General features: G+C 48.2%; 1 protein-coding gene across 1 annotated transcript in view; it reads right to left on the reverse strand.

Moving 5' to 3' along the window:
• The window catches only part of FOXO1 (forkhead box O1), a 66,152-nt gene extending 53,531 nt beyond the window's left edge, over window positions 1-12,621 (reverse strand). Inside the window, exon 1 of the mRNA XM_050910121.1 lies at window positions 11,968-12,621. Coding sequence (XP_050766078.1) covers window positions 11,968-12,573 — 606 coding nt within the window. The 5' untranslated portion in view covers window positions 12,574-12,621. The remainder of the gene's footprint in view (window positions 1-11,967) is intronic.
• Window positions 12,622-20,503: the final 7,882 nt, after the last annotated feature.

Consider the following 20,503-nt stretch of genomic DNA (forward strand, 5'->3'; position numbering starts at 1 on the left):
GACTAGCACACAATGCCTCCAACTGAAACTCCATCACTCATTTGGAAAAAAGAAACAAAACACACACTTAGATGGTTCAGATTATGCTGACAGTACAAAAAATCACTACAGTGCAGGACGCTGCCCCAGGACTGACTACTGTAACGTTAATTGCCTGGACTCTGGGCCCCAAGCTAAAAAACTCCTTCCCAAATAAACAGTCCACAAGAACCAATTTATTTTTTGCTCCATCAACAATAATCCTCAGTCAACAGAAGCTGAACATTTGGTGTGCTTTAATATGCAGGTTAACCAACCAGGGGGTGAAGTCAGTAATGCAGCTGCCCTCATCTTTGGGGAGAAGGTGGTGAAACTGTGCTTAATGTCATCTCTTCAAAAAGGCGTTTTCTACATATGTATACGCTACCACGTCAGCCTTGTTGCATAACCAGGTTGTGCAATCATTGCAAATTCATTTACATCTTCATTTTTGTTCCAGAGCTCCAGAAGGGGGAAGGAGGGATCACTGTCAAAGGACGGGGTGGACTTTGCAGAACTGGTCTCCTCGGCCACAGAAGGATGGCCTGAAGAGGGGTCGGAGGCAGTGGGAGGGCACCAGGACTCCCTCACTAATGCCACTACCGCTCACCCAGAGCAGACGTTTGGAGCAAAGTCTTAGTTAGAAACCTCAAAGCAAAGGATGACTTCATAGCATCAGGGAATGACTAGCGTTGGCTTGGACTGCAAGCAGAGAAGATTATGGTTTCTCCTTTTAATACTTATTACTATGTCATTGCCACAGAACTGTAAAGAAGAAATAGGCAAGAGTGCAGTATCAGGTTTTCATAGACTGAACAAACTGGATTATTCAAGAGTGACTCAAGTTTCCTAACAAGCATGGAAAAGTCTGCATTAAGATAGCATCTCTTTATTTTCCCAAAATCAGTTGCAACAGGCTGCGTTTTAAAATACTGCGTTAAACTCCTGTCCTCGTTTTTACTTCAAGAAGGCATTTACTGGATTTACTACATTTGTGGATAAGGGCGCAACACACCAACAGCACCAGGGATCAGACCGTAGACCAGCATTAATACTCCACCGGCTAGAATATACACTCACACAACGTTAGGAGAGATGCTCCGCTCTTGCAGCAAAGGCAAACCCTCAGCCATAAAGATCTGACACCATAGTTTTACTCAGAGGCTGCGTATATTCATCAAGGAAGAAGGGGAAATAAGGCAAAAAAAAATTAATCCCCCAACTTGAGCCGAAAGAGAAAGCTCCTGGTTCAGCCCTCTCCGTCATTCTCTGAGGTTTCCGAGCATCGTGCCACCTGCGTTTAAAACGCAGAAGTGCCTTCCAGCTCTGCCTGATGCCATCCCAAGAATGGCAGGGCCGAGATACCGTAACAACTATGAAAAAGTGAAGCTGCTCTGAGTTAAACATGCAGTCACACTCTGGGTCTTCACATCTAAAAAAAAAAAAAATTACACCCTTTTTTGGTATTGCTTCCTTTACTATAGATTTCTAGATATTAATCAAGATCTAAATATATCTAGCTAGATAAAAATATATAGTGCATTTTTATTTATGTTTGAATTATGTAACACAACTTGATCAGATCACATGTGAGGCTGTATCCTCACCCTGAATTTCAAAAAGCTTCTGGTTTGAGCTGCAGATCCGTCAGCTGAGCAGAGCTCAGCTCAAAGAGGCAGGGCTGAACTAGGACAAGAGTAGCAGTGGCGACAGGCAAACAGCAACTGCAAATATCTGAGCCAGATCTGGCTCTGGCAACTTAACGTTCCTTAACATCACCACAAAGCTCATTAAAAAAAAAAAATTAGTAGTAATACCAATGAATCTAATCAATAAACATTTATCTTGGAACAACACTTCCATCATGAATCTTTCACTTTAGCACAATCATTGCTTTCCTCACCTGAACCTCTGCAGACACTGAAAGACCTTACTGAGGAATAAAGGCAGCAGCACGGTATCCTCCGGAGAGGCCAAGGGATGTACCTTAACTGCTTTAAGTAGTGGGGAACCTATGTGGTGAATCACTACAAACTTCTCCCTGTAACTGCTAAGAGGAAATGCGATTCCTTTTGCTGACCTCCTCTTCACACCTGAGCAGCAAACAGGGAAGTACCCACAAACGGGCCCGACAGACAGCAGCATTTCAGCAGGACCCCGCCAGCGGGCTCAGCTCCGGCACGGAGCAGCCGCCGGCTCACGGCTCCAACACCCAGAGAAACCTGCGCAGCAGCACCCTGCCAGCACTGAGGCAGAAGCCAGGCTCCAGGCTTTCCCGAAAAGCCTTCTGCTCACACCTCCCCACCTCTTCGTGCCTTCCAACGCTTGCATCTGGGAGGACTGCTGTTAAGGGCAGCTGGGAGCAGCCCTCGGACCCAGTCCCACAGCACTCTGATGCTGGAGCCTCACAGGGCAGTGCTGCAGGGGAAGGGGGCGAAGGGGAAAGGAAAGAAGAGGGGGACTAACCAAACAGTTACAAATTACACCTGCTAATTACGCATTTCCAGAGGGGAGACAACAGCAGGAATAATCCCTCTTCCCTCAGTGCGCCACCAGGATGCCTTCGGAGCCAGGTTTTCTGGGAGAAGGAGTTGTGAGGGTTGCAAACAATTACATTTAATTTGAAGGTTCACATTTGAAGAGAATATTTTTGGAAAGAGAAATCAACATGTTAACAGCGAGCAGGAGCACGGAGCACATAATCCTTTCACATCCTGACAGGGGAGAACTGCGGAGGCCTGCTATGAAGCATCTCTGAATAACAGCATCTTCATTTTTTGAATATCTAATTAGGAGTTTCTATATATTGCAAAGCATTGCTACAAGATATAATTTAGTTGGCAAACACTAAAGATCTCTCAGTCTGTAAGTATGCTTTTGGCAATCAAAATTTAAATCTGGATATATATCTGAGATATGTACAGCACAGGTACTTTTTTTTTTATTCTAACAATTACATTCAAATTAGCAGATTAACTCAAATCAGTTTTAAGCAAATGCAAGCTACAAGCAAATCAGCCTCCACCACCACCACAACAGTATATTTTTGGATTGTTCGTATCCTTACTCCCGTTAGCAGCTTCAAATACATTTAACATATATTAAAGGGCAGCAGACAAAGTGAAACAAGTTTTGTCTAAATCTAAGCAGGCTACAGATGCCAGAACTTAGCACCGACTCGGACTTGAAACTCACACATGCCAAAAAAACATTTGCAATTGCGCTAATTCCCACTGTGGGAACTGAAAGGCAGCTTCATATAACACAACGGGCAACAAATCCATTCCTTTAATTTCAGTCGCCAAATTTTAATTAATTTCCATCCAGGCAAACATTAAGCGTTTCTGCTGATCTTGCAGGATGTAAGCTCATTTGCACAATAAATGCGGTCTAACAAGTCACCACATTTATAGCAAGTTGCTTCAGTCTTATCTAACTGCGTAGTTTGAAAAGTCAGTGATGGGTAAGTGAAACTCCACCCACGTCGCAGTTTCTGGAGCTAAGCATAAGAAAACTGAAGAAGTTGCTACCTTCTCATTGCAAGTGAGATTGCCAACAGTATTTGGACAATTAGAATCCATATTCTGAACTACACGTATAGCCCTTGTTTAGGAAGGGGGGGAAAGCATGCAATTTTCACTTCAATTTTCTTCTACAAAATGAATATCTGTATCCCAACACTCCAGAGCTCCCCTTCCCAAAAAAAACCAAAGTCAAAGACCCTCTGCTGCCCGCTCGCGGTAACTGCCAAAAAGAAAAAAAAAAAGAAAAAAAAGAAAAAAAAGGAAAACAAATCAAACTTGAATTAAATTGTATAAATTTAAATAGGTCAGCATATAAACAAAACAGTCACAAGTTCTGCCTATGCCAGGAGGCACATATCACTGCAGCATTAAAGCAGAGACCATCAGCAAGAACAGGGATTCCCCAGAAGGTGGATCTGCCAGCAGAAAGGGCAGCGGGGCAGCCAGGGACACAGCCTCCATGTAGCAGCTGCTGCCCATCCACGCACGGCCAGCTCCAGCCCGGAGATTTAAGACCAGCTCCAGATGAACAGCAGTGGTGTAGGGGCCTCCCAGACATAGCACTTTTGCTCACTTGCTACCCTCCTCCTCTGCAATATCAACAGCAGAGCAAGAAAGCGGTGCCCCGGCTGCTCAGCTACCGAGCTGCGGAGCTGTGGATCAGCCTCACCAGCAAGCGGGTGCCCTCTGCATCTCCTGTCTTTATGAACCTTCAACTTTTCCCAAAACTACAGTTTCCATGGAGAGCACAGAGGCTGCTTACATGTATAACTCCTTCATGGATGCACACCGCTCATTTCATTAGAAAAAGTTTTTCATTTCCTGATTTCTGCGCATGATGAAAATTTCATTCTGGTACTAAGTAAATTAAAAGGGGGGGGGTCTTTAACATTTTTAGAGGGAGACACCAACACCCAAGAAGCAAAGGTGAAGCCCACTTCACCCTTTCACATCCTGACACAGGAGAAGCATGGAGGCCTGGCATGAAGTGGCCTCTGAACGATAGATATTAAAAAAAAAAAAAAATGAAGATGCTAATTAAATAAGAGCTCTTGCATATTACAAAGCATAGCTAGGAGATATAATTTAGTTGGCAAATACTACAGGTTAAGGGTACCTCTGCTTGCAAGCACTTTTTTGGCAATCAATCCAAATTTAAATCTGAATATGTACTATTTTAGAGACCATGTCCCACACATACACAGTAAGTTCTCTCAAGTACACACATGCCAGGCCCCAGAACTTACACACCCCTTAGACCTATGCAACAAAAACAGCCTTGACAAAACAAAAAAGGAGCCCCACATGCTCACACCAACGTGAGCCTGAGCTGCAGTTAACACACCAGCAAAGCACTCAGGGAAACACGGGCTGCTTAGAAATGCAATCGCAGCCATCCCTGGCACGCTGGCTTGAAGCGGCAACAGGACTGAATGCACTTCCAGCTGCATGGATTCCTAGCATTCCCAAAAATTAGGTTTCTAAGGCTAGAACAAGAGAAGACTTGTACCTTTAAGTTTAATTAACTCTAGAATAAGACGTATTTTCAAACAGAACTATAACATCATTGATACTGTGCAGTGATGCAAGATGCCTTTAACAACAGTAAGTTGTCTGAGCAAATCGAGTGCTGCCCTCCGCTCTTCCAGCAAATTTCTAATCTCTGTCTGATGTGGCAGCTGTCAGAGTCCCAGGAGGTTTTCAGTGACTACATTTTTAAACCTAGCCACTTCTAGTCCCACGTACCACGAAGCAAAGCATTGCTAAACCTTTACCATTACTGCAGAAGTGCTTCAAAACTAAATACATTTGCCTCCTTAGGTATTATTTTAAGTGATCTGGTAAAGATCAGTATCCACTATCGAAATCTAGCACAAGTATGAGGCCTAATGAAGTTCTTAGCAGATAGTCATCAATCCAGTAAAAGCAGCTGACTTCGTTCTTTTTATTCCTCCACCTCCTCCGTTAGGAATGGAGACCTACCAAGAAACTTCACGATACAGCTGCTGCACTGCTAACTTAAGACGTCTACATATCACAAACTACAGTACAGGAATGAAGCACCTTTGTTTGATGAACACACGTGAATAACATTTGCTAAGTATATTTAGAAATAATACTTAAATGTGAATAGCACTTGTCCTCAGAGATCAATTTAATTCATGCTGAAGCTCTCTATGGAGCAGCAGAGATGCTGTTCTTCAAGATGTGACTCTTCCCAGTGCCCTTCATTTCTGAAGTGCAGCCTACCATCACAAAGAGCAGTGTTTCCCCAATATTTAAAACTCATTTTGGCAACCAGACTTACAAACAAAATGCTACAAAATTCATTCAAATATTAGTATGCACTACCATATGCTTAACTATGACTAGCTGCAGCCAGCATCAGTTAATTTGAAGTTCCTTCCTCATAGGAGTTGACAATAAATATATCCATCTTTTACATATTTCTGAAAGAGGAAAACAATAAACTATTTACCAGGTATCTTCACTATGTCTTACTTCAGTATTCATTACTCAAGGTTATAAAATCATTTCCAGTAGAAATCCTTGTTTCATATACGAACTTTCTCCCAAAACAGAAGGGTCTGAAGGTTGAATCTCTGTAGCCACAGCCCTACATATTTCACAAATCTGTGGCTGCAAAATGTATCAGCATTTTTGTTCCAAAAGCCAAGCACTCATTTTACAAAATACTCACCAGTTGTGTAAACAGAGGAGCATATATTTAGGTAGTATTATGCTTTGGAAACTGAAAAAAGTCTGAACAGACATCTCAAGAGTACATCATTTCTGGAGTCTTATGAAAAACCTAAAACACCAAAAATATTGCCTATTTTATTGTTGATCATAGTATTAAAAAAGAAACCCTCACATACCTTACCTGAACATCTTTATCCCCTTGTACCACACTGCTTCCCATTTCCATCCCAGGCAGCAAAAGCCCCAGTTCCCTAAACCACCAACTTCACTGACAACTTGTGAAACAGTGTAAGTGATACAAAAATAATGATACCTAAGCAAGGAGCTGAGCGTGTCGTAAGGAATACGGTGGCAAAGAGAGCAGTTACCTCGTTTTTGTACTGAAGTTCTTTAAAGTCAGGCACTTCAGGAAAATTCAATTCATTGTGTCAGTATACAAAGCCACTCAGGCATTTTGTTTTGGTGTTTAATCTTACCTATAATCATATGAGTAACTGAACAGATATCACAGCAAATAGAAAATGGGCAAAGAAAATGAAGAGTATTTCCAACACATAATTCAAGGCCCTGACGGGAAGCTCAAAACCACCGATGAACGCTGGGACTCATCGCACCAGTCAGCACAAGCTGCTGGCAGCGGGTGCATCTTGAGCATTCCGGCTGCTGAGAGGCGGCTTGGTCCCTCCTGGCCACAACCTGCCTGCGGGATGGAGCCAGGGAAGCCCACACACCGCCCCAAAAACAGGGCAGCAACATAGAGGTTTGCGGTCAGCATGGGCTTTTTCCTTCAAGCAAGGGCTGAGGTCAAAAGGGCAAACATAAAAGGAGAAACAAAATTAAGTTTCAAAGGGACAAACGGTTAAGGGCCGGCATTGCGATTCAGCTTCGCCACGAGTTATTCGGGTGCCGGCGAGGAGAGCACCTTGCACCTGCAAACATTAAGCTGAACTTTCATACCTGAAACTAAGCGAAATGCAAGCTGGTGACTCACAGACAGACAACGAAGGCTGCTACGAAGGACTTTTTAGTGGCAGTGAGCAGGTATGCAAGCCACTAAATAGTAAAACTCACAACAGGGTGGGCAGAGGCCGGGACTGGTCTGGCCATTTCTCTGAGCATGCCCCAGCTGAGATCAGGCGTCACGGCAGAGCAGATGCAACTACAGCTTCCAGCTGTTGAGGCTGTTACTAGTGCCACATGTAAAAAGGTATGACTGTAATCGCATTTAACTTGGCAGGATCCAGAAATAGAAAACCAAACATAAATACTTATATATGCATATGCATGTGTGTGTGTGCTGTATGTATGTATAATACAATGCATGATGCTGGGGGGTCCACAAATCACATAGGGAAGCATCTAAAGGGACAGAGGTAAATGCCTACAGGTATGTAACCAGCATTGAGGGAATACACAGCAATTCTTCAAGGCAATCTTCAATTGTGATATTTCCATGTAGAAAAAGAAATGTGTGGTAAAAACCTCACAAAGATGTACTCATTTCACTTTAAATAAATTGTATAAATTTTCACGATTTAAATTGTTCACTGATCTAGAATCAAAAGCTTTGGACAACTTCTGTGAAGATTATTCCTGATTTCTCAAAGTCTTTCAAACACTTCTACGTGTGGCTTTCGAATCAAATATACCACAACCCAGAATTTATTTTGCATGGAGACTGATTCACTACAGAATAGAGTCATGACCACAGAGTATTCCTACAGTAAGGCCACCCAAAGCACCTGTCCCACGCCTGTTTTGTCCTCAGGCTTTCAGGCTTACATCCATTCATCCTTCTACAGCTAGATATCATCTATTCTCATTCCTTCAGCAACGGCAACAAATAAATTTAGGTGATCAAGTTTCCTTGGGACTAGAAGTCGAGGAGGTGTAAATACCCATGTGACCTTAACACTTGCCACTGTGAAAAATAAACAACACATCCACCTCAAGATGAGTGCCACCAAAACTCCGTTTTCTGTTTAAGAAAAATTATAGGTTTTGATTTGAACCCATTTTCAAAAGCAGGCTAAAAGGATGAGACCATTCAAGGAAGCTTAACTGTGATAGCTCCTTTACCATAGAACTCAACAATCTTGCCATAAAGCAAAGCCATCATGAAATATGCTCATCACAGAGATGTTTTATATTTTATATATGACGATTGGCCAAAAAGCTATCAGATTTGAGTAAAGGAAGAGTTATCTACAGCTGCCATGAAGTTCTTGGAGGACTATAGACTGTCTTAAGCCTTATGTCTCCCACTAGCACAGGTAAGGGAAAACATTGCTTTCACTTGACTACTACTAGGAGAAAAGTTTCATTCTTCCATGCAACTTTCACCACAATTTCTTTGTTATCTCTTTAATAGATCTTGTTCTTGCTTCAGCTTTCTCTGAGCAACACCAGTCGCTATCGGCACTCGTTCACAATCAACAATACAGCAGGTCTGGCAGAGCACATCTCAAGTGCTTCATTCAAGGTAGTCACCACACAGGGGGTCATGCGGACTTTGCTCCCCTAGACTTCAACAGGGGGTTTGTTCATAAAGCAGAGCTTGTGCTAAGAAAGTCTGGAATAAACTACTTTGTGTGTATAACTGAGAACAATTTTTCCTACTTTAATAAGCTACTACTGATAATTTTATGTTACTACCTTTGGCTTCTACTCTTATTTAAAAAGCCATTTTTATTTGAATGTTTTCATTTGGAAGAACTTGGATGCTATTTTGAGCTCCTAACAGATACTGTTGACACCGTTGAACTTCTTTATTCAGTGAAAAATGAAAAAGCAGCTCAGCATCAGATATTAAATCAGGGCAGTACATATTCATAAGCATTAGAGCAGTTAGCCCTCACCTTCTGGGTGAGAAACACAGCCTTGCCACTATGCAGAAAGTGCACATTCTTTTTAATTTCTTGTGTATTTCATAGATTTTGTGTATAATTTGAAAGGTGCCTTGTTGCACTTAGAAATACGCAAACTCCAACAAGATGAAGTGTCTCGAAGCTTTATTGGGGGGGGGCGGGGGGAACAACACCCTCTCTTTCTCAGACTGCGAAACACCCGCACGCAATGTACTCGCGGCCCTAAGTCAGTGCCAGGCTCTAACGCGAACCCGCGCTCCCTCTGTCAGCAGAAAAGTCCGCCGCTAATCTGTGCTCATCACCGGAGCGATGCTCCTCCTCTGCCGGGGCCCTCGGCTGACTCAGGCTTCGCTCCCAGCCCTGCGCCCGCACCTACAGCAGGTCCCCGGCCCCCAGAGCACGAGCAAACCATCAGCTCCCCAACTGAAAAATAAAAATAATCCTTACTCAAGCTGCGCCGCGGATAAATGGTGATAAACAAGGCAAACGGGCTGCACGCCTCAACCAGATCAGCTATAGCTTAGACACCCAGTGGCTGCCAGTAACTAAACTTGAAAATGTGTTCAAGAAACATTGCGCTTATCTAGCTAAAGTGGTAAAACCTGCAAGCGTGTAACTTTCTGAGCAGCCTGGCAGTGACACAGCCAAAGGAAGGGACTAGGGCAACATGTGTCCAATGCAGAACACAGTAACTACTTAATTATGGTAGGAGAGTACACGTGTATTTACCCGCTAGCAGTGGCAGGGTACCTACTGCACTCTACCAGAGGGTACCACAGCCAAAAAACATACCGGTAACGGCTCTCCCTGTCATAGTGGAGGTATGTGGCCATAGGAAGAGCTCGATCTGTCAGAGGGAGGTGCGCAAGACTTCTTATTTGCTGAAGCACCACAGGAAGAGCAGTAATAAAATAGGAAGCACCTAATAAGTTAGACAGCTAGCACAGTTTCTTATTTGCTCGCTTGAATCTGGGAGTTCTTTGATTTTATTTTATTTTGGTTTGTTTGTTCTCTTCTACTCATTTTGAAATTGATGTATCTTGCTTTTTTCAAGGAGACTGAAACACCACTGGAAAAAACCCAGCATTTTCAAGTGACAAGTTACCTTATTTAAAAGTTGTCAGCTATCAATCATTTCACTCCTATTAAGGGTTTTCATGAAAGATGTCTTCAGACAATTATCCTTTAAATTTTTTAGTCAAACACATCGATAGAAACTAACAAATTACTTTGAAAAGCCTTAAAAGCCTTCAGCTAAAAATGAGTTTAAGATTAATCTGCATTTCCTTAGCAGGATTTTGCTTACCTCTAAAAAAAACAAATTTACAAAAATCTGCTGTAACAAACACTCCTAGCTATGCGATTAAAAATACATAAATACACAATTTGAGTTGACACTTTCCTTTTTAAAAAAGGCAAATAATACAGATACTAGAAAGTGAAGCAAAGAGTTTGGCTGGCCCCAACTAGACCGAAGTCACGAACACACCAGGACACGCTGATACCGTGCTGGGTGCGTGCACCTCACACATTTATTGCCATCATTTAATCCCTCACAAGGCAGAGGAGGCTCTGCCCTTACGCAGATGGCTAAAGCTTATTCTGACAATGCTGTCACGCAACAGTGCCACGGAACTACGTGCTCTGCCTCCGTCGCGAGCAGGGGCACAGGTGGGTGACACTTTCTCAACAGAGGCCTCGGAGGAAGAGGATTTGTTCGCAGCAGCGTTAAGCATTCGCCACCCACGGGGATGCAAAGCTGGAGGGTACCACGGGCCTCGCGCAGCCACCGCCACAGTGGGTGAGGGCCAGCGTGGCCACACAACCCCATGCGAAGCAACGCCAGGCTCAGGGTCACCTGCCTGGGAGGGCGGCCGGTGCCCACGGGGACCCCCGGGACCTGGAGAGCGGGGACCCCCGGGACCTGGGGGTGAGGCAGCACTCCGGCAGCTGGCCTTATGGCCTGGCTCTGAGCAGCACCGGCCGCTCAGCTCCAGCCTGCGCAGGGCTGAGCACAAATCCCTACCACCAACAGGTTACTGCTACCAGCCTGCTACAGCTACAGAGACTGCGCTGCAGGAGGAAACTCTGTCCCACTATTTAACAGGAGAAAGACTCTCCCGCAACCCAAGTTTAACAAAGCCATCAAGACAAATACAGCGGCTTACTCATTAAACACGCGGTATTTTTGCAACCCTTGTCCTGCCTCCGCTCTTTCCCCATCCCTGTTTGCTTCTGTCCCCTCTCCGCCGCCCGACGGCAAACTCCGCCGCGCCGGGGCGGCTGCCGGTACGGACCCCCCGCTCCGGGGCCGGGCAGCCCCAGGGGACGCGGCGGTGCCTCCGCAGCGCCCGACGGCCACCCTCAAGACACGGGTGTTGAACCCCGGCCGGCCGCCCCGGGGGAGCAGGAGGCGGCAGCACTCCCGCCGGGTTTGCCCGGGGACGGCGCCGTGACACGGCGTGAACTTTTGCTTTCGGCGGGGCAGGGCGGGGGGGGGGGGGAGGCGGATGGCGGGGGGAGGGGGGGGGGCGGCCCCGGCCCCTCCTGCGCCCCACCGGGGGGAGGGCAAAAACGCTTTTTTCTCTTAGGATTTTTCCCTTAGAAAGGGTGAAAAAAAGTAAAATTTCAAGAATTTTTTTTTTTAAAAAGCATGGAGCCGGAGCGCTGCAAACTGCGCGGCGGGCAGCGAGCAGCCCGGGGGAGGGCAGCGTGCCCAGCCGTTCGCAGCGCCGCGGCTGCCTGCCCGGGCGGCAGCGTGTGCAGCGCCGAGCACTGCGCCCGCAGCCCCGCGGCGCAGCCTCCCGGGACACCCCTCCGACGGGGGGGGGGGTCCCCCACCACCCGCCCCTCACCTTCCAGCCGGCCGAGCTGTTGCTGTCGCCCTTATCCTTGAAGTAGGGGACGCTCTTGACCATCCACTCGTAGATCTGGGAGAGGGTGAGCCGCTTCTCGGGGGAGCTCTCGATGGCCTTGGTGATGAGGTCCGCGTAGGACAGGTTGCCCCAGGCGTTGCGGCGCGACGAGCTGCTCTTGCGGGGCTGCCCGGCCACGGGGCCCGGCGACAGACCGGCCACGGGCGGCGGCACCGGCGGCACCGGCGGCGGTCCCGGCGGGTGGAGGCGGCAGCCGGCCTCGGGGGCCGAGAAGTCCCCGCAGCGGCAGGCGGCCGCCTCCGGGGGAGCGGCGGCGGGGGGCAGCGGCGCGAAGTCCTCGCTCTCCTCCAGCAGGCTGAGGTTGCTGATGAAGTCGGAGCTGAGCGCTCCCGAGGCGGCGGCACCGGCCCCGGCCGCGGCCCCGGCCGCCCCCTCGGGCTGCCCGCCGCACGACGGCGCCGGGCTGGAGGTGGCCGAGCTGGGGGGGTTGAACTCCGGCCGCGGCAGGGGCCAGGTGCAGGAGCGAGGCCGCGGCAGCGGCTCGAAGTCGGGGTCGATGTCCACCAGCTGCGGTGCCTCGGCCATGGCGGGGCCGGGGCGGGAGCGCGGCGGCGGCGGCGGCGGCGGCAGCAGCGGGGTGGCTGGGCTCAGCGCCGCCGCCCCATGCAGGCTCCGGGCGCGGACCGGCGCGGCCCCGACGGCGCGGCCGCCGTCTCCCCTCGCGGCTCCGGCCCCGCCGCCCTGCCCCTGCCCGGCTCCCGGCTCCCTGCCCTCCGCGGCGGCGGCAGCAACAGCAGCGACCCGGCCGCCCGGCGCGCACCGACTGGAGCGACCGCCCCGCGCGGGCCCGCCTCCAGCCTTCCTCCTCCTCCTCCTCCTCCTCCTCCTCCCGGCGGGGAGGGACGGCCCGCGCCGCGCCAATGGCAGCGCCGCGCCGCCCGCCCGCCTCCCGCCGCGGGGCCGGTTTGGCAGGAGGGTGCCGGTGCCCCCGTGCTGTTTCTGGGTGGTTTTTGTTTTCCGGCGCCGGAGGGGGTCAGAAGCGGCCGGCGGCCGGCGGTGCTCCCTTCCCCCCCCCCCCGCAGCCCCGCGCTCGGCGCCGCGGAGGGGCTGCGCGGGCGGTACCGGAGCTGCCTTGCCCCGCCGGGGAGTGAGCGAGCGCCCTTCGGCCGCGGGGCGCGAAGGAAGTAACCGCGAGCTGCGGGGGGATTGCCACGGAAAATGCTCCCGCGAGTGTTTCTGCCTTGGTCGCTGCCGGCGGGGTCCTGCCGCCCGCACCGCACCGCACCGACGGCCCCGGTGCCTGCCGCCCCCGGGGATCGGCGGGGACCTGGGGGCATCCCCCGGCTGCAGCAGGGTGGCTGGGGGGGGGGGGTGTGCACGGAGGGGGGTCCGGGCGGCTCCCCGCTCCCACCAGCAGCCCGGGGGCGCTGGCTCCGTGCGGAGCGCCGCTGCCGCCCGCCTGCCCGCCCCGTGGGCGCCCTGGCAGCCCCCGCGCCGGGGGGACGGGACCGGGGGCTGCGACAGCTGCCCTGCCTGCCTGCCTGCCTCCCTCCCTCCCTCCGTCCCAGGCCGGCTCCTCGCCAGAAAGTGTCTGCGCCTCCCGAAGTGATCAACCTCCCCTTCGGCTGAGCGTGTTTTCATACCGTGAGCTGGTGTTTTATTCCGTGGGCAGGCACGGGAGCTCGGGATAATTTCATTTTAAATCAACTGTTAAACGTACTTTATATTTTTCCCGGCAAACCACAAGGCCGCACAGTTTAGTGAGTCTTCTATTCCCCCACTTCCAAAGAGGCAGCAGTTACAGGACATGCCACCTCTGCCTCCTGAGCCCATAAACATACAAAGCGATATATGTTCGAGGCAACACAGAAGTGTTATTCTGTTTAAAATGAAAAGGAAGACGTTTGCTTAAGCTAGGGAAATGATCCCAGGGATGAGGCACGACTCAACACCTTGTTCAAACTGGCAAAACCTACTTTTTAGAAAATCTGTTTTGTTTTCGGTAGCAGGAGTGCTTTTAAAAACCATACTTCAGACATGGCTTAGTAAGTCACAAAATTCACAACCAGCCATGGCATTTGATGTTGCCTGTCAGAGAACCACTGGAGCGGGGTAACTGTCACCGTTGAGCCAGCAAACTTGTTACTCTTCCCTCCTCTCTGCATCAAGGCAGAGAGCGTTAATGTTATTTAAATGCGGTTCATTGTTCCTATAAAAATTTTTTGTGAAAATGAGTAACAATAATGAAGGAGAGAGAGTATAAGACTGGATTTAGGCCCACAGCATATAATTTAGTGACAGATCATACATCTACATACACATGCTGTCTCTTATGAAAACACTTTTTAAGACATGCGATGACACCTAACTATATAGTTAGTGCAACATATGCATAAGTGTATAGTAACTGATCAAATTTTAAAGCACGGGTTTTGTCATGTTTATTTTCCCAAATGCCAAAGGTGATTATACCTTATTATAGGTTGGCTGTTCATCAAATTTCAGAGTTGCTTTACCTTTAAGTCATTTCTGTGTTTTCCAAATCCTTTAAAGGATTCAACCCACAAATTTGTATTGTTTAGCCCACAGATTTTAGAAAACCCCTTTTTTTTCCGGTTTAAAAAAAAAAAAGGCAAAATAGTCCCAGTTCAACCTAATAACTTGCATGCCACGTTTCAGCTTGGAACAGCTTTATCCGGCAGTGTTACAAAACTCAGCTACAGTAGTTGCCCTGCAATAAGGGAGAGCACCCTGCCTTGGAGAAGCAGAGATTACATAACGGTGAGAAGCAGCCAGGGACGCGCGGCGAATGGACGTGTTTAAATGGGAGCCAAAACAAAAGAAGTGCCCAAGAACACTGAAGCATTTTCTTTTTCTTTCCTTGGTGTCTGAAAAAAAAAATCTAAGAGCCAGACTGGCACCCATCCTGCTAAAGGAAATGGATTTATTACCGAGGCCGCCTTCTAAGGATTTTTTTAAAATCTTGCACTCCTTGCTTTTTTATTTTGTCAAAAGTAGAGATGTTATTCCCTGACCTCTATTGGTATACGCAGATGTTGAAAAAAAAATAGCTTTCCTTTGTCAGATGCCAGCTGTGAAAACTGGGAAGAAAGCTGCTGCTGGGGGATTTTAGGAAGCCCTGGTGTGTTCGTAGTTCAGCCCGGCTTGTTCTGCAGCGTAAGGGTTGTATTGCCCTTTCTTGGCCCCACATGGCATTGCCGTCACTCACCTCACCTTCTTGTCGAGGTTCTGCCACATTTGTGCCCCGTGTCACTGATGTTCTCGCAGCTCAAAACTTAGCAGTGAATACAGACAGCGGTTTGCAGTGAGGGGTGAGGGACATGGAGGTAGCGAGCGATAAAACCAGAGCCTTCAAAATGCTGCATTTGCTCAGCCAGTGGGGCCCCGTGACTCACAATGCAACAGGCAGAGCTTAGCTCTGCCGCGGGGATTTTGACTATTGCATGCTATCGGCTGGGCCCCGGTCTGCTGAGGGTTGGAGGAAGGATGAAGGCCGATGAGATGATGCTGTGCACTTTCCTGGGATGAGTAATCCAGGCAGTCTGCTGGATTTGGTGGAACCGCCTCGGTAAGCGAGTCCTTCTGTAAGGCCCCGGTCCACGCATACGTGATCCTCTGCTTTCCTCATAGGATTTCTTCTCTCCATCAAGTATTTGGGGATTGAATCCTTTCACGTCAACCAATTTTAGAGTCAAAGCAACGAAGTGACACACATGCCATGCACAATGTGAGGGTCACGTGAGCTGCGTCCTCTAACCCCTCCTGCACCGCTCTCCCAGTGCACCCCAACACCTTTGACCACCCTTAGGACAGGCTGCTGTGAACAAAACCACCCATTCGGCTGCTGAAGGGGGGCTTCCTCCCCCTAAAACAGCTCAGCACAGCGATCGCTCAGTACAAGAAATTTTGCCGCATCTACAAATGACAGCGTTAAGTTTATCTCATCTCCCACAATGCCGAAATGCTGATGGATGCACCACAATTCATTTTCTACTCCCACGGTGCTCCTCCTACACTCCACCTTTTCATTTCTCTACTCCTACTCCTGCTCCCATTTTCCACTCCTCTACAGTACAATATCTCCTATCATCCTTAGCATCGACTTGTATTTTTTTTCAAATTAAAGACCTGAAGATTGCCTTTTATCATCACTGGAATAAAGCGGAGCCATCTATTCATATTCTGGGTTCAAGGCAGCCAAAATAAAGGATCTGTACTGTCTTTTTACTACTGTCTGTATAATTCACTTTCTGAGGTTTTGATCAAATTCAGCAGGAGATTACATGAAGTTGAAAGCACTCATACTCTATGTACAGCTCTTTTTTCTACATATATGTGCGCGGTGAGAGAGTACAAATGTTTTAACAGAACAAAAAGCAACAACGAAATACCAGTTTGTGCCTGGTATCATAACAGCTGGGAGAAAGCGTATTTTCTGAGGAAGGATGGGGGAGTTCAGCACCTCCAGTTTCCTCCCACATCTCTCAGAAGGGATTGACTTTGGTTTGCAGTTCGCGTTTCTGAGGAGCCTGGGAATCAGAAGAGTGGCGTGGCACCTCAATCACATCCCCTCCCAGCCCAGGGTGACTGAAGGCCTCCCCACACAGCAGGGTTTGGACATGTCCCGGGTGGACAGGGCATTCACACAGCCCAGCTAAGGGAGTTCAAGGTGTCTGAAGCTCTCCCGACCGGTCTGCGGCTTCTTACACAGCCACTGGAGAAAGGCAGTCCCTCCGCAGCGCATTTTGGAGCACAAGCTTAACTTCACTGCTGTGAGTTGCCGCCTGGGAGTGCGCATCTCTCCCCATGAACCACATGAACCACAGAGGGAATTTAAGGATCTGCTAATCCCTCGCCACAATTTGGTGGTGCTAATGCCCCCTCTCCCTTTCCATGCTGCCCTTCGCCTCCCGCCTCACACAGCAGCACCCACAGGCAGGTCAGGGTCCGGCTGGCCCAGGGAGAGGTGGGTGTCACATTTAGGGTCACTCCGTGGTCGATGGAGGGAAACACGTCCCCCCTTGCTGGTGATTCACCACCCCAGATGGCGGAGCTGACCGGCCATGGGGATACCAGGCTCTCGCTCCAAGTAGTTCACACTCGCTTTCAGCCAGCTGCCTTCAGGCCAGCAAATCCCACCCGTCCCGTTTTATAGTGCGCGGAAAATGCACAATCTCCGATTCCCTTGCCATTGCATCCCAAGGATTTTCAGGGCTCCAGAAGTGTCTGGCGGCTCGGTGCAAGCCAGAAGTCATGGGCAGGACGACGCTGATCTCAAGGGACCACTTGCTCGAGCAAAACAAGCGGCATTCAGCCCTGCCTGGCACAAACTTTTACATTATTTCTTGTTTTCCAATGTACGCTATGCACCTATACTCCCCAGAAGGGCTGCAGCCCTCCTGAGCTCAAGAGTAAGAAAAAGGCTGTGCCACACAGCGTTGGGCTAACAGGCTAACCGGGCACTGTGGAGAGACGACAAAAGAAAGGCAAAATGATTAGTCCTACTTTGCAGGGGGGAAATTGGGCGACCATGAGCTCACATAATGTCCAGAGGACCTCACAGAGTACTCATGGGCAGAGACAGACTTTGAAGCCAGGTCTACCAAGACCCAGTCCTTAGGCTTAAAAAAATTCATGTCACCAAAGAGTTGTCAGGGTACTTGCTGGTGAGGGGTTTGAAGTTACTTTGTCTCGGGTCCATCTCCTGCTACGCACGGGAAAATCCTGAACGCTCCCCATAGAGGCAGCAAGGCCCTTCTGGATTTACATCTGTATGGCTGAAATTAGGGCCACGTGCTGGCTGCCTGCCTCACTGCCCATATTTCGGAGTCAAGACCTGCCAGATCCTTGCAGTGTGGTGCAGCTCCAGCCTCCAGAAAGCTTCCAGGCAGCCCACCCCTTCTTCTCAGTGGAGATGGGGAACCATGGTTGATGATGGGAAAGCTGCCCAAACAGACAAGCGCCGTCTCCTTCACCTCCAGTGTCCTGCTGCAGGGAACTGGGCTGCTGCGACCGGGGCTCTTGCAGCAGCTGCTGCATGGTCTGCATCCTCCTCCGCCTCCTCTTCCTCCTCCTCCTCCTCCTCCTTCTCCTCTCCTTCACTGCCAGCAATTGACAGCGAGTCTTCAAACTGGACAGCAACAACCCACAGGCAACCCCCTCCTCCTTCCCCAATTTCTCTATAGCAGCTTCAGTGGCAGGGAGCAGCCGCAGGGCTCGGCGGGCCTTGCTGCCAGGAGGAAGGGCGAAAGGGAGTCGTCAAGAGGGGCGAAGGTGGGGTTGTGCTCCCCAGACTGGGAGATGGAGCTCCTGGGGGTTAGGCTACCAAAATCTCAGTGCAGACCCAGTGGCTGCTGAGGTTGGCCCACCCTGGCTTAAAAGAAATGCCGCAATAAATATTTAGTTACATAAATTAAAAAATAATTTAGTATTTTAAAAATATTTTATTAAAAATAGCTAGTAAAAATATTTACTATGTATTTTTGGACAATTTCCTTTGATGTTGTTCGTACCTCATTTGTCCTCAGCATCTGCAAAAATGTAAACACTTAAGATTTGAGGGCAAGGTTTCATGGAAACCATTTCTAAGTCACACTATTTAAAGGAACCAGAATTTCATTTTAAATTTCCTTGTGCAAGAGCTCATGTCAGAAGCACTCGTATGTTTTCCCAGTCGAAGAAAAGAAATAATAAAACTTTACTGGTTGGTGCGATTAATGTGGCTCAAATTCCTACTAAGTGTGGCTCTTAGCATTTGGACAAAACCATATTCACTGAATGAGCTCAAATGAGGCAACTGGGAACCACAGTCTGCTGCCACATTTCATAAACAGAAGAAGGTGGTAAACTGAAGAAAATCTTTGAGACAAACTCATCTCTCGACTCTCTCACAATCTAGGCTCAAGACCTCCCATTTAAACATATATCCTCTCACATCCACATATACACATCCATAAGTGAAAGAGTGAAGTACAACATGCCCGAGAAATGATCCTTACCAGGATGAATACGATAAATACCAAAGGTAGTGTCTACGTAGCAATATCTGTTTTTAATGTGTCATGTGCAATCACTGGCTGTGATGTAAAAACAGAAGGCAAGAGTTTATCAGGTTTCAGATTCAGCTGAATCACCCAGCCCACCCCTACGCAAAGGCCAATGTGCCTGGAAGTAAACACAGTGCAAGTGGTGTGTATGTTTTCCAGGGTGTTGAGTTTCTGTTTTGTCGTAAATATGATCTATTACAATATTCTCCCACATCCTACGGTCAATGTTTCAACATTTTCAGGTGCGTTTCTCATTTCTTGTTTTCCTTGATATATTGCTGGAGGAAAAACTGACTGGCTTCACATGATAGCTTTTGTATATTAAATAATTTTATTGTGTTTGAGCAACAAACTAAAAACAGGACGCTTGACAGTTATGGTATAATTCAGTGGTTTCTCTTCAGCCTGTAGGAAGGAAAATTCATGGCATGGTACAATGCAATGCTTGACAACTATTTCATCTTCTTTTCCTTTGTTTCACTGGAAAATCGATAGCTACCTGTCATCAACGAGAAAAATAATTTATAGCCAGAATCAGCGTGGAGGCTGTGGCATAATAAAGGCTTACTTTTAAAAACAAATATTTTTTTCCATTGTTGAATTCGTGCTTGAAAAGCATATTTATATATGTATACAACTGTATTTGCATACTAATGAGTGCATTATGTATACGCTACACAAATGCATATGCATGGTATCGTTACATACATTTTATGCTAGATTTATATAGATGCAAACATGGTTAGACAATAATAGTAAGACAGTATTTTGACATATATGCATATATTCCTACGCTGCTGGTGACTAACACATTACAGAAGGCAGTGTTTGGGCAGGATGCTCAATAGATAAGGTTTGTAGTGTACAAATACTGTCCACGGCATAAATGTCCACAGCAGAAGGACGACAACACCAGGCAGCCACACTCTCTTTCTTCTTGTGAAACACAGTAACTCTGTGCTTTTTTTTACCTCTCTGGAAAATGGGTATAAAAATGTCTGCCCATTGCAACCCAGTTAGTTAACAGTTTAAGTGCTTTGAGATCTGGTGCTGCAAATGCAAACCATGCTTGCGCCTGGCCTGCAAGGAGAATATACTGATGAAACTGAAACCAGCAAGGTCCCAGGGGCAGGTTCTGCCTAAAGGCAGAGGCACGCCATGTACCAGCCTGAAAACAGATAAGAAGAGCAACCAGTAGTTTCAATTTTACATTTGCATCTGCCAAGCCCCGAAGAGTGAACCTCGACCAGGATCAGACGAGCTCACGCCACGTGATCAGGAATAGGAAGGCACATGGTGGGTGGCAGCTTGATGGCTTCTCTTTTTATCCAAGAAGGAGATGGGGATCTCCGATGAGATTTAGGAGGGGGCTTGAGGTGGAGAAAAGCATCGGGTGCAAAGGGGTAAATGGTGGGGCTGTTCAGATCCGTCCACCCACACGTTACAGA

This window comes from Gymnogyps californianus, chromosome 1, assembly GCF_018139145.2.
Source record: "Gymnogyps californianus isolate 813 chromosome 1, ASM1813914v2, whole genome shotgun sequence".
Lineage (NCBI taxonomy): Eukaryota > Metazoa > Chordata > Aves > Accipitriformes > Cathartidae > Gymnogyps > Gymnogyps californianus.